At 28.3% G+C, this 17,628-nt stretch overlaps 1 protein-coding gene across 1 annotated transcript; it reads right to left on the bottom strand.

Moving 5' to 3' along the window:
• Positions 1 to 252: 252 nt before the first annotated feature.
• Positions 253 to 14,441, bottom strand: LOC145746504 (terminal uridylyltransferase 4-like). The gene is made up of 33 exons (XM_082564799.1): positions 14,263 to 14,441; positions 14,066 to 14,127; positions 13,563 to 13,646; positions 13,298 to 13,405; positions 12,812 to 13,126; positions 12,608 to 12,699; positions 12,239 to 12,367; positions 11,566 to 11,734; positions 11,201 to 11,341; positions 10,887 to 11,065; positions 10,487 to 10,624; positions 10,110 to 10,281; positions 9,844 to 10,028; positions 9,371 to 9,493; positions 8,996 to 9,197; positions 8,564 to 8,612; positions 8,435 to 8,480; positions 8,320 to 8,360; positions 8,000 to 8,187; positions 7,441 to 7,631; positions 6,924 to 7,085; positions 6,393 to 6,596; positions 5,948 to 6,025; positions 5,594 to 5,734; positions 4,867 to 5,028; positions 4,646 to 4,787; positions 4,386 to 4,472; positions 4,161 to 4,281; positions 4,040 to 4,082; positions 3,915 to 3,970; positions 3,636 to 3,746; positions 3,415 to 3,548; positions 253 to 806 (listed from the first exon to the last, which is right to left on the bottom strand). The coding sequence occupies exons 1-33, from the start codon at positions 14,319 to 14,321 to the stop codon at positions 556 to 558; spliced, it is 4,365 nt and encodes a 1,454-aa protein (XP_082420925.1). The 5' UTR covers positions 14,322 to 14,441; the 3' UTR covers positions 253 to 555.
• Between the last annotated feature and the right edge of the window lie 3,187 nt (positions 14,442 to 17,628).

Below are 17,628 nucleotides of genomic sequence, written 5' to 3'. Positions count from 1 at the left end.
ATTATATCTGTTTTTATTAAATCTATAAAATCTATTGTGGATAGTGTCTCCTAAGAATATAGTGCGATAGTGTCCTTAAAGAATAGATGCTAAGAATACTTACTCACGGTTTTTAAATATAAAAATGTGCTTTAACTTACAAACTAAGTTATTGAACAATACTAAACTCACGAAACCAGAATAAAAATAGTTTAACCTTTACATTTTAATTTAAAACGTCTCATGCCAATTCTTTTAAACAATAGATCAACTAACAATGTATTTTATTTAAGTTAAATCAACAGAAAACAATTAAAATAACAGATAAAAATGAATGACCAGTGTCTCTTATGAGAACACAAACTGTTTTGAATTTAAAAAAACCTTTTACATGGAGTTTCGAGAAGATAAAAATGACAAATGGGGCTGTTAAAAAAACAATTAAAACCTTACCACAAAACACAGTCCGATAAAAAAAAGGTAAAAAAATTAAGCACTTTTCTCTAAAATAAGTTTACCACCTTAAAAAGCTAATCTAAAATTAAAAATTAGGGATCTGTGGGTAAAATAAGGGGTCTAGGATGGGTTACCATTGGGATAACGAGGGCTGTAGCCCCTCATGGGGCTCATTTGAAATTGGTGTTCTGGAGTTGGGGGTAAAAAGTACCCAGGAGAAGGGGGTTGACCAATAAAGTGGGGGCTTCTGGGTGACCCAGAGATGGGACCCCTTGGGTAATTATGTGGGGGATTTCGTGGGTTGTGTGTTAACCTTGAAGGAGGGGTCCCAAAGAAAGTTGACATCACCCCAGTCATTGGAGAGGTCGAACCTACGGAATATATTAAAAGTGTTTTCTTTTATTATTAAAAAGTATTTACTGTAAATAAACTTTGTTAAAAGTTTTATAATTGTTGATATGGTTTAATTTTGTCCCAGTTTAAAAATTTTGAACAACTGTTTAAGGTGCGATAATTTTCACTTTTGGGTGAGAAAAAAAATCATTTTTAAAATTAATTTAAAGTTTAAGTCACTATTGTAAAGTAGAATAAAAAAGTTGTACAATATCTGTTAATAAAATTTTAACAAATTTACCATTTTTTTAGGTTTATCATATTAAAAATATGGTTAGTAATTTAATTCCAGAAAATTTGAATGAATTTTTAACAAGTTTTGAGATAACGAATACTGACTTAGAATACAAAATTGTAAGAACCTCTCAATATATAACTTTAACTTTAAAATGGACATTGCCAAGCAAGGAGGAAACTCTAAATAAAACAGAAAAAAATTCTGAAGATAGAAAAGTTGATCGAAACCAATGGGCCGACAAAAAATTTTTCAAAAATCGAGAAAAATTGGAAAATTTGGCAGACCTAGATTACTACAGTGAAAATGAATCAACCGTTTCTGCGTCGTCACTAGATAGCGCTCAAGAGGATATCAGCAGTAATCGGTCGTCGATAATTTTCAAGCAACCGCGAAAAAGGAAAAATAAAGGCAACTCGAAAATGGTTCGAACATCTTCATATTCTGATAGTGACCAGTTTACTACTCCAACCAACTCAGAAACTGAAAGTAAAAAGTCAGAGAATGACAAAAAACAAATTCTTCAATCAAGTCCAAATCAATTAGTGCAACAAAACAATTTACTAAAAAAAAATCCTAAAAAATTAGAAGAAAATGAAATATTAAGTGACTACAATACATCTGATGAAGTCCAAGATATTTGCAATACTCATGATCTGGCAACCAGCAATAATTTGGCTGACGATAGCATTATTAGTGTTGATGATATACCAATAAATTGTAGTTTATTAGGCAATAATATTGATGCAGAGGTTGGCAATGCAACTGAATACTTGGACAGAAATGTGAGAAATTTACTGACACCTATTCAAGAAATTTCGAGTACAGATGCAGAAAAAACTCCGAAAAATTTCACCGAAAATGAGAAAAAATTAAATTTTCAGTTTAACGATATAGAAGATTCCAGCAATAGGAATATTCCCCAAACCTCTAACTCAAAGGAAAGCATATCCAAAATATTACCAACTAAGGTATTTGTACCTTGCGAGATTAATAACCAAGATATAAACAATTTAGAAAATGAACCAAAAACTGAAAGCAAAGAAAACTCTACAGCCAAAGACAGCAATACGCAATCATCAAGTTCAGTAAAAGAGCAACATGTTTCAAAGGCAAGTTTGTTTTTAAACATGGAAAATCCAACATCAAGTAGTCCTACTAACCGCCGACAAGTTACAAAGAAAGTTGAGAAGCATGACTCAGCACAAAGCGAAAATGATGACTCGGCAAACGATAGCGAGGAAGAAATTAAAAAAGAAAATCTGGGTAAGTTAAAATATTTAAAAAAAATTGAGAAAAATAATTTTAATTATGTAAAAAATATGATATTAACAAACTTATTGTTTAGAGGCCCTTGAAAAAAAATCAAGCAACTTTACCTTTCAAACAATAACTAAAGAAGAGCTTCATTCACTATACAAGGTAAGCTAGAATAAAAAATGCCAAATTTTTTAAAAACAACCCCAAAAAATTTTTTTAAAATTGTTGAATTTAGGAAAAAATGGGAGAGTTATTGGTTGTGAGGGCAACAAAATATCGTCTGACCCAAACCCAGTTGTACAACGCCATTGTTACATCACAACTAATCAATATTAATGATATTGTTGATATATATTATGATGAGACAGTTATTACTAGACCTAGTTACATTATACAAGTAAGTAAATGTAAAAGATAAATTAAATATACAAGTATATTTAAGAAACAGCTAAATTAAACACTTTTATTTTTTTTTTAAAAACTAAATAAATAATTTAATTCTTTGTCATTTTGTAAAAAAAATTAATCTATATTTTTCAATAGTTAAATTACCTACATTTTTATTTATCCTCAATATGAAAAAGCAATTTCACTTCCTAAGCATAGGGTAGTATTTAATATAACGTTTAGTTTTTGGCTAGGCCGAAGTTAGTTGATATTAAAATTAATTAATTTATTTTTTAAGGTAAAGGACAATGGTGTTAAATATGAATGTGGAATATTAAATATAGAAGAAGAAGAAGAAATTAAAGTTTTGAAACCAGTTCCTAATTTTTTTAACAAAGAAATTAGAAACCAATTTTTTCCAGACCAAAAATAAAATGTTTTTTCTCTTAAATCTAACCTTAATATAATTAACTAGCATAGCATACCATTTAAAATGTTAAATAAAATAGCTAAAGAATAGGTTTTTATTAATATGTTAAATGTGTAAATTATATTCTTTTTTACTTTTATATTTCTCCAATTGTATTTTTATTTGCCATTTGTACAGTTTTTATATGAAGTCAATATTAAAAAAATGTAATAATTTTGTAATTTTTTTATTTAACTTTTTAAACAAAAAAATATAAATAATTTAACTATTTTACCTCTATGCTGATTAGCATGGTGGTCTTGATATCGATGTTGTTCAAAATTATGTCGTTGGGGGTCATTAAAGGGGATTCTTAGGGGTGAGGAAATAGTTGGCCCCCTCCTGTTATACTGTCGTATCCCACCGTTTCTAAAAACCCCAAATAAAAAAATTGTTAAATGCCGGCAGCGGGAATCGAACCAAAAGATTTAATTTACAAAAAGTCATTTTATTTACCTATCTACTTGGGTGTTTTGCATTCTCTGCATGTTATTGTTCTGCTGGAACATTCCATTTGGCCGATTTAAATTATTTCCACTCCTAGGACTTGGTGCTTCATTACCAACCCTTTATACATAGAGTTTTTACTTAATTCTTACAAATTTAAATAAAAATAATACAAAACAAAAAAAATAGCGCACTTGCCTATTTTTTCCTCTAGAAAATTTTTACTGACTAAGTAATTAGCATATTCTTAAGATTTATTAATCAAAAATTTTCTGAATTTTAACTAACTTTAATTTTCTTTGAGCTTTTGGTTGCTCCTTAGAAAAATGTCCGTTACCCGAGTTCTAGAAATCACAAAAAAAATTCATATTAAAATCAAAAATAAAAAAATAAAAATAAATATATTAAACTACCTTTCTTTCATATGGTCGATTAGGACTGTTGTATTGTTCATTCCTAAAAAAAATAAAAAATATTTTGAATTTTTTTTAAAAGTTTTTCAAAAATTTTTTTTCAAATTTTTTTTTTACTTACTCGTGTTTATTGTTATAAGGTGTCCTAGGTAGGCTTCCGGGCCTAACAAAATTATTATTTTGCGGCGATGCATTATTTTGATGGTTTAAATACCTCCCATTATGGTTGTGCTGCATATTATCTAAAAAAAACATAAATAAGTTATAAATTATAATATTAAAAAAAAAAATTCGGTTTGTTTTTATACATTTTTTTTGTTTTAAATTTGAAAATGATAAAAATTACTTTGATTTTTCATTTCTGGGCAGTTTTTCTTCATATGGCCTCTCTTTCCACAGCTGAAACATCTCATTTCTCCCATATTAGGCCCATCTGTAAAACAAAATTAAATAAATTAAAAAGTAAGAAAAAAAATTAAATAAATGTAATTTTTTGTGTCACAAAACATAAGACTTGCCAAGAGCAGGGATTAAACCTTAAACCCTTGCTTCTTAACCAGAAATTTAGCTTCAAATTTTTGTTATTCATATTTGATTTAAATTTACCTGCGTCATCATCATTTCTTCGACGTCGTTTATTTCTCGGGCAGTCTCTCACAAAATGTCCGATCTTTCCGCAAATCCGACAACATCGATCGTTGGGAGCTTCTTCTCCACACATAAGAATATAAGGATCAAAAAAATATTGCTAAAAAAAAATTTCAAAATTTCAAAATAAAAAATATTTTCGAAAAATAAAAAAATATTTTAAAAATTTATTTTCTTACCACTTCGTTGTGAAGTTGTTCAGAAGGAAAAATTCCAAAGTGTTGTCGAGCTTTTATAAATACTTTCAAAATAAAATTTGTCATTTTACGTGACACACCGGCACCGAGGTTATGAGATAAATCGAATGGATCTTCAATAGAAATAAATTTTGAAGTCCACTCCTATAAAAATGCAAAAAACTAATTTATTTAATAAAAAAATAAAAAAATTGGCCTAAAAACCAATACCAGGTATGTTTTAAAATTCTTTGTTTATTTTTATTCATTTTTATTTAGGATATTGTCTATTTAAAAGTAAAAAAAAGCTAAAAGTTAGCAATACCTATAATTACTTCTTATTTAAAAGCCTTGAAAGATTGGCATATGACAGGAATTCAACTTTTTTTTTTTTTTGTATATATCTTTATCCTCGATGTGGGAAAGTCGAATGCGAGACTTAAACATAGAGTAACAACTGTTACTCCGACCCAGTCTCAAGTTGCCTTTGCAGTTTGGGATATTATAGATTATAATTGCCCGATAATTATACTGCTGATTAAGTGTTGGCTCAGCAGGAGTTTATACCGTTTATAGCGCCTTACTCAAGGGCGCTACAGCATGAGAGCAGTGGGGATTAAACCCACGACCTCATGGTGGTGTAGCAAGTGTTCTTACCACTACACCACGCTGCCTGTCCTTGAAACCTTATGCTATATGATCACCAAAAATATAAAAATTATTTTTCTACCTTTTCAAAAGTAGTAAGAGGTTGTTTTTGTCTGATACAAATAACATGGGTGCAAAAGTCAAAATCTTCAGTGTAAAACCTCAGCAAACCATGCCATAAATCCCCCACACTTTCCTTGTTCTTACAAGTCCAAATCTTTTCCTAAATTACATAAACTTGTATTAAAGAATTTTAAATAAAGTAATATAAAAATAAATTATGTTAACAGTAAAAAAAAATTTAGTGTGAATTAAATGATAAGCTTTTAAATATAATTTGTTTAATATATTTAATGATAATTTAGTTATTAAAATTTGCAAACACTCATAAGTTTAAGTTGTATGTACATTTGCTCAAGTTAAATATTTAAGCTACCAATTCATCAGCATCTTCTAAGAACCAAGTATTCCAACCATCCACTATTTTTTCTGGTTTCTCATCTCCATCATACAACTAAACAATAACCATAGTATTACAATAATCAGTCAAATTTAATACATAAAACGTTTAAAAAAAACAGAACAATTTCAAAACAATATTACAAAACAGTGAAGGTGTATTCCAAATTTATATTTCTACCGGTAGCATGTCAAAACACACAGAATTATAAAATCAGGCCTACTTTTAAAATCCGCCTTTCCATAACTAAAGCAAAATAAATTACCTATACATACAAAAGAGCTTAGTGGATGATATAAATATTATATATATGTCCAACTTATATGCCTACAAAATATATAAAACTGCTGTTTGTAGTTTGAAAGTTGCAACCACATTACAACAATTGAAATTTGACTAGCAAAAAAATAATAACAGCAACCTCTTGTAGGACTGGTAAGACTGGAGGGTCACGTTGTTGTAAGAAGAAAATTGCCATTAAAGTGTAAGCATAAGAAGATAGAGAACCTCTTGAAGCGTCACCAATACAACATCGTTTAACGAAAGCCTTCATTGCATATCCTAATATTTTACATCTTTCGTCAATCTGGGAGTAAGCCTGAAGCATTGACGTGTTTTGTTGAGCCTAGAATTAAAAGTTTTTTAAACATTTTTTTAAAAATTTGATATTAATTGTGTGTTGAATTCAAGAATGAGAAAATTTAAAACGAAAAAAACAAAATTTTTTTTAAAAAGTGAACAACAACAATAATAAAATTTCAAAACAAAACAGTAACAAAACTAACCAAAAACAACAACAAAACTTACCTAATACAAAAAAAACAATAAAAAATCTTGCCAACAACAATCGTAAAAACAGAGTTTACAAAATTTAAAACAACAACAAAAATTTCAATAACATAAAAAAACACTATAACAACCACAATAGCAAAAAAACAACAACAAAACCTACCAGAACATTGTACAAGCTGATATCTCCTTCCAACCCACTCTCCTTATGTTGAAACTTCACGATTGGAACCTTGGCTGTTGTGATGGGGAGGATATTCCAGAAATCTCGATTTTGACGCAAACATTTAGCAACGTGCTCGATTATATTTACAAAATCTAAATCCTTGATAAAAAAAACAATTAGTGCTGAAAATTAACAATACATAATATTTGCATATAAAAAATATCAAATTTTTTTTTGTGATAATGATATGTAAGAAAAAATATGTATTTTAAAATATAAATAAAATTAAAATTTAATACATTAAAATTTAAAACAGATTTAAGAAGCTGAAAAATTGATTAACTCAATAACTAACCCTAAAATTTTTTTATAAACAAACACACAAAAAACTAAATTTAAACACACTAAAATCTTAATTTAAATCAAAAATTCATTTACTAACTAAAAAATTTAACAATTAAACACCAAAAATATAATTTTAATGTTCAAAAAAATGTTAATTTTTTATGCATACCTCTCCAGTCTCGTCCTCATCATATGTCATACAAATATCTAAATCACTTCCACGAAACCCAAACCCATTTCTTGATGATCCAAACAATTTCATTCTTGTTCTGTTGTTGAATTTATCTTGGAGATATTTCATAATGTAAGTGCAGATCGAATTTCTGTTTATTACTTCTTGTTCGCTGGGATTGTAATAATCTAAAAAATCAAAAAATATTAATTTTTTTTTTGTATTTATTTATCCTCAATGTCTAAAGGTCGTCTTTATGACAATAACATAAGAGTAACATTTGTTACCACAACCCAGTCTTGAGTTGACTTTAGCAGTTTTTGATAATATCGGTTATAATTGTCTGAATGTTTATATAACACAGGTAAAGTAGGTGATTTTAATTTTTACAACCCAAGGTACTGTTGGGTTTGATTCCTGCTGATAGCGGGTAGTAACATACTTACAAAATACCTCAAGTAAATTTTGTAGTAAAAATGGTAATAAAAAAAGCAAAAAATCAGGCAATTTTAAAAATGATTTTTTTTAAAGACACAAAAAAATATTTTCTTCTTACCAAATATATCACAACACACTCTGCTTAAGCTCTGTGCCAGTTCTTTGGTAAAAGGAGGTAACTCCTGTAAATGGATCTTCTGTATTTCATCTGGACATTTAGTTCTTAAATGGCCCTCTTGTTTACATAACCCACAAACTATGGTGGGTAGGTTACCGTTAGTGATCACTTCTTTACTAAATTCATATCTGCAGAAAGTAAATACAATATTACCAGTTGAATTTGCTCAGTTTTAGTAGATAAATAAAATTTTATTTTATAAAATTTTTTTTTTAATTTTGAAAAATATTAATTTTCGATAAAGTTGGAAATATACTTACACAATTTCTTGTTCTTCTATTAGTGAAGCTGTATTGTCAACCTATTATTAACATGAATACAGAGTTATTTATTTAAATTTGAGTCTAATTATTTAAATTGAAGTTTATCAACTACCTCTATCCTGCCATTAACTTTCGACTCTAAAGATGATTTGTCATGACTGAAAAATATTTAAAAAAAATTAAATACAAAAGTATTAGCATAACACAAAATTGAGTAGTTTTAATAAAATAATTTATTTACTGGATTTCATCATTTTCATGTTTGGAGTTTTGTTCTTCTACTGAAGATTCTAAAAAAATAATTTACAAATTAAAATAAGCAAAAAATGTTGAAAAAGCTTTGTCATTAAGTCAAAATATACATATGCAAACATTGGATACAACATTTTTGATATTTTAAATTACCTTTAGACCAATCTTAGGGTCAAAAGATAGCATCACATTTGTAACCCCGACCCAGTCTTGAGTTGCTTTGGCAGTTTGGGATATTATAAGTTATAATTGCCCTAAAATTAATTTGTCAAATGGTTTTTTGGCTTAGCAGTTGTTTATATTGTTTAAAGCACCTTACTTAAAAGCACTACAACATTAAAGCAGTGGAAACTGGACCCAAGACCTTTCACAAAAAAAGTAAAGATCACCTATTCTAAAAATTAAAATTAAAATTTTTAACCTTGTCCCATTTTCAAGACTCCATTAATTAGATCTTCCATTATACTGTCAGCAAAATTCTTATCCTCAACTTTTTTACTTTTGTTGTTTGAGCTCTTAGTTTTTTGATTGTCGTTTATTTTTTTGGTGTTATTTTTACATGGGATTGAGTGAAAATAAATGAGAAGTGCTTTTAAACGAGAAAGCAAGTAGGAAAATACAGCCTAAAAATTAAAAAAATTGCTAATACAAAAAATTGTTACTTTTAATAGATTTTATATTTTTAAATAAAAAGTTTTTTTTTAATTAAAAAAATTTAAAATCAAAACATTTTTATATAAAAAATTGAACACCCCGAAATGTAAAAAAAAAAACAGAAATTCGTGAATAGGTTTACCTGGGAATTAAGTGATCTGCACAAGTTCCTTTTATTAATATAAGGATCAATCATCGCTATTCTCTTTCTGCTCCAGTTCTTATCATCTCTAGTTAACTTCTTTGATGTTACTATAGAAATCACCTAAAAAAATCAAATTTAAAAAAAATTGATAAAGTTAAAATACCATAGATATATTCCTATTGTCATTAAGTCTTGAAATATAGAACAATAGTATTAAGTTTAAGGGGAATAACCTAAGTATAAATAAATTTCTTCATTGAAATAATTGTTGGACAAATAATAGAATTGGGGATTCACCTAATGAAGAAAAAATGTTTTTCTATATTTAATATTTGCTGTAATAACAATATTACTATAAATCTTTTTAAAACTTTATTGATAAAAATGTTAAAAAAATATTAATTTTAAAAAAAATTTACCATATAAATTTATAAGTCAAAAACAAAAACTATAAATTTTTTTAAATTTACCAAATCTTCCATATGATAATCAACGGCGTAAAACTTTAAAATTTCCGTCCACATTTTGGCGAGTGATGTTTTGTTCGCTTTGCACAATATGGACAAGTTAATGGGTTCAAGAGGGTCATCAACTTTGACCTCCTCTTTTTTGGGTTCACTGGGTTCAAGTACAATGTCGGGGTCGCTTTCCGAATCTTAAAAAAATAATTTTTTAGAATTAAAATTAAAAAAAATTTTAACATTAAAAATTTTTTTTTGTTCAATTATTTTTTTACCTGACAGTTCTTGGGTATCTTCCAAATCTGTAGAATCTTTACTTTCCTTGTCTTCAGGGGTGGTTGAAGGAGGAGGGGTAGGGGTGTACCATATATCTCCCCCTTTAGTTGATATTTGCGAACACTCCATTGAAGTGTTGAGTATTTTGTACATATCATGCTCCAATATTAACTAAACAAAAAAGCTATCTTTTCAAAGTCTTCAGTTAAATTCCCACTACTTGCATATTATTGTAGGCTAAAACAATGCTATTTCCTTACTATAAATACCTTAATATAAGTCATATACCAAATACATAACAATATATAAACCAAAACCAGATAGGTAGTTTTGGTAATAACAATAACAGTTATGTTTATAGTTGTTATATTATTACCTCATGTAAAACAGGCAAATATTTAAACCTTTGCATAAAGAAGATGGTCATAATAACGAATGAATGAGCAGGTAGTGATCCTTCGTGTTGTCTATCTAACCTACACATCCTTGCAAATTTTCTCATCACCATACTTAACTAAAAACAAGTTAAATTTAGGATCGTTTGTTTAAAAAATTGAATTTAATTTTTTGGTAGTGTGGTATACTAGTCATGGCATCAAACAACAAGCTAAGAGGTTTCAGATTCGAGTCCCACCAATATCAAACTATTCACCCTTAAGCCCAGCATTTACATAATAATCCTATACCTATAAACCTAATACTTTAAAAAATTATAAAAAAATTAATATCTGTTAGATTTCAGCTCAAAACATGTAAAATATATTTCACTGATTTACTTGTTTAACTTTTGGGTCGAGTTTCGAGTAAAACAGCAACATTTTCGATGTAAGATGCGCAAAATCATTCCCAGCGCTCAAACAAATAAGTTTTGATGTTTTATCTTTCTGTGATGTTTCTCTGAATGTTATCATGGGCACTTTGGCTCGAAAGTCTGCTGTCACTTCAGTAAACGAATCTAAAAAAAGACAACTACTTTTACTATCCTATTAAACCCCAGATTTCTAATAAAAGCCTATGGGTACTTTTTAAAACACAAAACATAGAAGTTTGTAAATAAAAAAATTAAAAAAAGGTCAAGTTTTTAGCTTACCAGATTTTTTCAAGATTTCCAAAACTTTGAGTAAGACGTTCGGTGCTTTCATGTTGCCTGGGAATCGAATATCGACATTGATATCACTATCTTTAAAACCAAACCCACTTAAAGAAGAACCATAAAGATGAATTGTACAACCTTAAAAACAAAAAGCAAATATAATATTAAAAAAAAAATTATTATTTAAATTTGTATTATTCAATATCAGAAATATATATATAGAGTTAATTAAATTTTGGGAATATTAAAAAAATCAAATTTTTTAACAAGTTAATTAATTTAAAAATCTTTTTTTTAAGATATATACAAACAAATAAATCTAAAAAACCTAAATAAAAACTTTAATTAATAGTTGTAATTACCCGGCATTCCGGTTTTAACAATATCAGCAAGTTTTTTGACAATGGTGTCACATATTTCCTGATCATCATTATCCATCACATTTGTTTTTAAAACTTTATCAACCAGTAAATGTTGGAGAGCATTTAATGCTGCAACACTTGGCTTGGGCAGTTTACTTAACATATCATCCTTAAATTAAAAAAAAAAAAAAAAGTAAAAAATGTAATATTTAATAATGGATCTTATGTAGCATATAACACGAAGCTTAACAGGAACTGTAACCTGAAACTTATGGCAATACAAACACGACTGTTATTGCCAAGGTTAAGGTAAAATTTAATTTACAAAATAAAGACATATTTAGTTACAATCCTTATTTTGTTTAGAGCTGTATGATTCTACATGGGAACCTTAATAATAATTTTTGGCTGAAAATGTTTAACCCTTTTTTTTACTGTTTTAGCTATTTGCCTTTGAATTATATTAGTAACTTATTATTTGCATTGGTATTTGATAGTTTTAATAACTTTATATTAACTGCATCACAAGATAAATAGATAACAACACACTAACTATATTATAAAACTATCAATTTATCATATTAAAAAGAAAGTACAACCCAATAACTTATATGCCACATAAATTAACAAAATTTCCGACAGTAAATTTTTTAAATTCCACATTAAATTCGACCTGCTGTTTTTCTTTAATAAGTTTTCGATGTCTTTTTTCTTTGATATGTTTATGAGCAAGGGGGATAGTATCCAAATGGTAATTGCACAATTCACAGAAAAACTTCGCTCGTGGAAAATTCTTAGATGGCTTTAAAAAAATTGTTGTAAAATTTAAATTTTTCAGCCTATATATATATATATGATATAAGTTAAACAGTATTACCATTGTATTTTTCAGTTTTTTATATATTAAGAACACAAAACCATTTAAAAATGATATATAAATAAAGTTTAATAATAAAAGTAAGAGAAAATAAAAGCAATGTTATATTAATATTTGACAAAGCATATTTATTTTTAAATATGTATAAGAGTTTCTTTTATTTACCTTCTTTAATTCAAAGATATAATCGCGACTAATTCTTTCTGTTGCCTGTTTTAAACCAAGTTCTAATTCTGATGTTTTGTTGTTACTTGAATCTAAAAATTAACAAAAATATTTATAACTGCATTGGTGAACTATTTTTAAAACAAAAATATTCAAAAAAAAATTTCAATATTTATATAAAAAAAATTTATTTTTTTTACTTACTCGGCAATTCTTTTGTAGGTTTTAAATTATTTTTACTCAAAATTTCTTTAGGTCCATTTTCAGTTCCAGGTTTAACTGTAGTAGCAGGCAGAGATTTCGAAATCATTTTAGTAGTTGAAGATGTAGTTGGAATTGAGATGGGATTTGATTTAGTTGTTATAGGCACCGTATCTTTTACAGACGAGCTCAGTTTTGATGTTGTAGGTTGGTTCAAACTATCTTTAGAAGAATCTTTATTGGATTTTGGCGGTTTAGAAGAAATTGCAACAGAAGTTGCAGAATTTGCTGAAGATTGGACAGAATTAGTTTTCAAATCTAAAAAAATATTTTATTTATATTTTAAAAAGTATATATATAACAATTTTATAAAAATGTAACACAGCTAGTGGCTACATAAAAGTATAGCTACCTATTGCAGATAATAACAATTGTAAATCGGTAAATTTTTTGATTAATTAGTTTGGTCAATAAATCAATAATTCATACCTTTTGTTGTTGTAATTGATTGTCCATTTACCAGTTTCAAAATTTCTTTTCCCATATCACTCCCTGCCTTATTTATATTTCTGACATTGGAATTAACATTGTCTTGTTCTACAATAAAACAAAATATTTGTTTATTGTTAATGTGTTCAGACTTACCCAATTTCATAATATACTTTATTTGATTGGTACAGCTAAATATATATATTTAAATACATTTTAAACTTATAATAAAATAAAAATTAGTTTTTAATGAAGGTTTTTTTACCTTCAACTTCATTTAGTTTTTTGTTCTTATTTCTGTTTCTTCTTTTACGATGTCTTTTAGGCTTTGTTTTTGTATCCATTTGATCTATTTTAAAATATTAGCAACATGGTAGGTTTGTTAAACAAGTTTTTTTTTGTATTTAATTTATCTGTGTGGGAAGGTTGAATGCACGACCTAAACATATATAAAAACAGTTACTCCCTACACAGTCTCGAGTTGCCTGTGACAGTTTGAGACAATATAGATTATAATTGGCCAATAATTAAACTGCTGATTAGGTGCTGGCTCAGCAGGAGTTTATCCCTTTAAAGCGCCTCACCCAATCACTAGGGATCAAACTCAAGACCTCATGTAGTGTAAGTGTTTTGACCACTACAACATGCTGCCGATATATACTCAAATATTAGTTATATATGTTGAACAAATGTTAAATAAAAGAAAAACAAATGTTAAATTATGTTTATAACTGAATTACCAAATAGGTTTTATTTTTTTTAAATCACCTGTTCCTTTTTGATTTTTTTCCTGACCATTTTGTGTAGATGGTTTTACCATTAATAGCGGTCTGCAAAATATATAAATAAACTACATAAGATTTGAACAATTTGAAATGCATCCGCTAATGCTGTCATTATGCGTCCATGCGGAAGTTGTAAACATTTCGTTTGTTATTACTTATTAAAAAACTCATAAAACTTGCCTTTTCGTTGCCTCATCAGACGGCTTTTTTGCAAGTGCGAGAGGCTGGCCAGTGTCCATATTTCTGAATAACTGCCCGGTTAGATGTTTCAATTAACCCCAGATCATATTCTTATTTATTTTTATTAGCTGGTTAAGTTAAAATTGTGTTAATATAAGTTAGGTAATTGCAATAAACGAATAAACTTGTGGCTAAAGCGCGTGTATTAAGAAATTCATGATGTAATTTTTTTGCGGAATGATTTGACGGAACCGAAAAATTCCGCAAAAATGCAATGTTGACACTTAAAATTAATATCGATAATACAAAAAATCATCACATGTGGCATTTTTTATTATGTTTCTATATTATACGTTTTTTTTAAATCGTGTTAAATATAAATAACAGATTGTTTAAATGTATACCCAAGATCAAATGCTTACTAATAAGTAATTACTTACCTAAAAGTTAAGTGCATACTCAAATAAATTTTATAATATTTGTATAAAATTGATATTTGTGTTAATGATTTAAAATTTTTTTTTATTGATAGTCCTATTATTAATAATTTTTTCCAATTTTTAATCTTAACAGGTGGTTTAGCCCTTTTTTCACCATTTGTCTTATAAAATTTAATGAGCATTAAATTATATTCAACACGAGGTGTCGTTAAAGAGTTAAAATAATCTTTCTTGCGTTTTGGCATAAAACCACCCAATGTTCGGTAGTGTGGGTCATGGCGTCGGACTACGAGCCGAAAGGTTTCGGGTTCAAGCCGCACCAACGTCACACCATTCGCCCTTGAGCCCAGTGTTTACGGATAGCTCAAAACATGTCATAACAGCACACCCTTCCCCAATAAAAAATATAAAACCTATCACGTTAAGGTAATATGGAAAAAAATTAAAAAATAAAACCTAATGGTAACTGATGACAAGCCAAAAGTTTTCGGGTTTGGATCCCACCAAGGCCACATAATTTGTCCATGAGCCCGGCGTTGATTGATAGCTTGCATCACCCAATTGCTAGCCCCTTTCGATAAATTTACCACTTTAAGGAGATATAACAAAACAGTATTGTTTATAAAATAAATGTTAGTAACTTTAATAGCCTTAAAATTTTTCTTTACAGACTGCTTATAAAATTCTTCATGAAAATATGTTTTTAGATAAATAGAATGCAAATTTAGTGGCAAAACATTTCGCAAGAAGTCGCTTGTTTTTTGTTGAAAACGTTTAGATGTTTCTTGGTATTCTACTTTGGCGGGCCTTATCGCAGACTCTAATCTGGACATTGTGCTCTACTCTTAATGACACAACATCAAGTTTACGTCATTCAGGCATAAAAGAAGAACAACAAATAAACAATAACAAATTAGTGTAAACTGATAAGGCTAATGCGTGTTGAGGTATCATCAAATTGAAAATTCCTGGCGTTGCAAAGCGATGAAATTTGTTTTAAGAAATTAAAAATATTTTTTCCGTGAATCACAGTATGAAAAAGTACAAAGTACAAATTTTTACCAAGTTTTCAGCATTAATTAAACACATATTCTTTCTGTGAAAATATATATTAAATAAATAGTAAAAAGTTGCCTTTGATATTTATAGCTCCAAAGAAAAGAAGTGCCTTCAAATGACGTTACATTATTTTGCATAATAACTTCATTTACGAAATAATCTATTTAACAATAATCAGACAACGTCACAAAATGACTAAATAAGTAAAGATGGCAAATATTAAAAAGCTAAGTAACTATTTGTTTTTCGCACTGGCTGTAATCTGTAAAGTGACTCAACATTAACAAAGTTGTTAAAAAAGTTATGCCATTGGAATTTGGAAAAAAAATATACGGAGAAAAAATCAGTAAAAAATGTAAATAAATAAAATTGGTTCATAACTTGGATTTTCAAAGTATTCGACCTATATTTTTTTGATTATACATAACAGCCCAATAATAAAATACCACAAGTTATTATATAAACGTTGTTATCTTATTTTTTATTATTACAGAGTCTGCAGCCTAAATGTTATCGTTCTACATTATGTTAATCCCCAATATTTCACGGTCGATTAAAATACTGGAAGCGCTATCATGTTACTTCTATATTTACTATAGAACTTCAGCTTATGATTTTTCGAGACTTTCTCAATTTCAATTAAGAAATTGCTTAAGTGGCGGTTCTATAAATTGAGCAATTTTCAAAACACGCGAAGCATGGAAATATTGTAATAGTTTAATGAGAGCAACCTTTGATATTTCGAAGCTAGGTCTTCCCTAGTTAAAACCGTGCGTTAAAATAGCACAAAAATGTTTTAAAATTGGGCTTAAAATATAGGGTAAATTTAGAGACTTTGATGTTAAAATGCAAAATGCTGTTTATGTGATTTGGTCGACTTGTAATATAGTTTTCAAAAATTAATTTTAACGCATCGTTCAAACACCTTATATCATCCTGTACGTGATAGTTCAAAGAAATGGATGTTTAATCAGGTGAAGTCGTTTTTTTTGTGTACCCTCGAACGCAATAGGCGAGAACTCACCTGGAATAATGTGCGAATTACAAACGAGGCCAACCTTAGCGATTTCCATTGTAAAATTTACCATTTTTCAAACAGAGAAAATAAGTCCATTGATGGAATATAAGAAAAACAATTTGCCAGGCAAAGGCCATGTAAAGGTTAACCACAAGATTGACTTTGCGAAATAAGATTTTTAAGCCATTATTAACCGCATAGAAATGATATAATATTAATTAAATACTTCTTTTAAATTTCTCTAATACCCAAAAAATTAAAAAGTATTACCAATTTTAAAAATAAACAAATTTAATTTTAAATATATAACAATTATCAAATTATAATTTTTACGCCTATTTAGAATTTAGATGCACAATAAAAGCCCGTTCATTTGGGCGTGCCGTCAAAAATTAAGAGGATAAAAAAATAAAATCGGAAAATGGAAAAATAATTGTTCCAAATTAATCCGGAGTCTCGGTCTCTCGAGTAATCTTCTTAAATTCGAAACTTTTATTCCCGATTTATTGGCGTGAGAGGATGCATCTAACGCGAGATAATTACCGTCTATTATGACCAATATTACGTCATAATAAAAAAGTTACGTCATAATAAAACAGCGCGCGTGCCGCTCGGTGTAGATAATTATAAGGTATTGACTAAATAGTTACGTGGATTTGCATTACGGATTACGGAGCAAAAGAATTGTAGCAATTCTCTATGACGTCACTATATCTAATCGTTGTCATAAATTGCGTTTTGGGCACACGTACGCGTGCGATTAAATTTTTTAAAATTAATTACGTCACGGAGTTAGTGACGTCACGGGGTTAAAAAAGTAATCGGGTTTGCGAAATTCGAAATAGAGGA

This window comes from Corella eumyota, chromosome 3 (assembly GCF_963082875.1).
Source record: "Corella eumyota chromosome 3, kaCorEumy4.1, whole genome shotgun sequence".
NCBI lineage: Eukaryota > Metazoa > Chordata > Ascidiacea > Phlebobranchia > Corellidae > Corella > Corella eumyota.
Note: the sequence above shows the minus strand (reverse complement) of the source record. Positions and strands in the feature narration are given on the sequence as shown.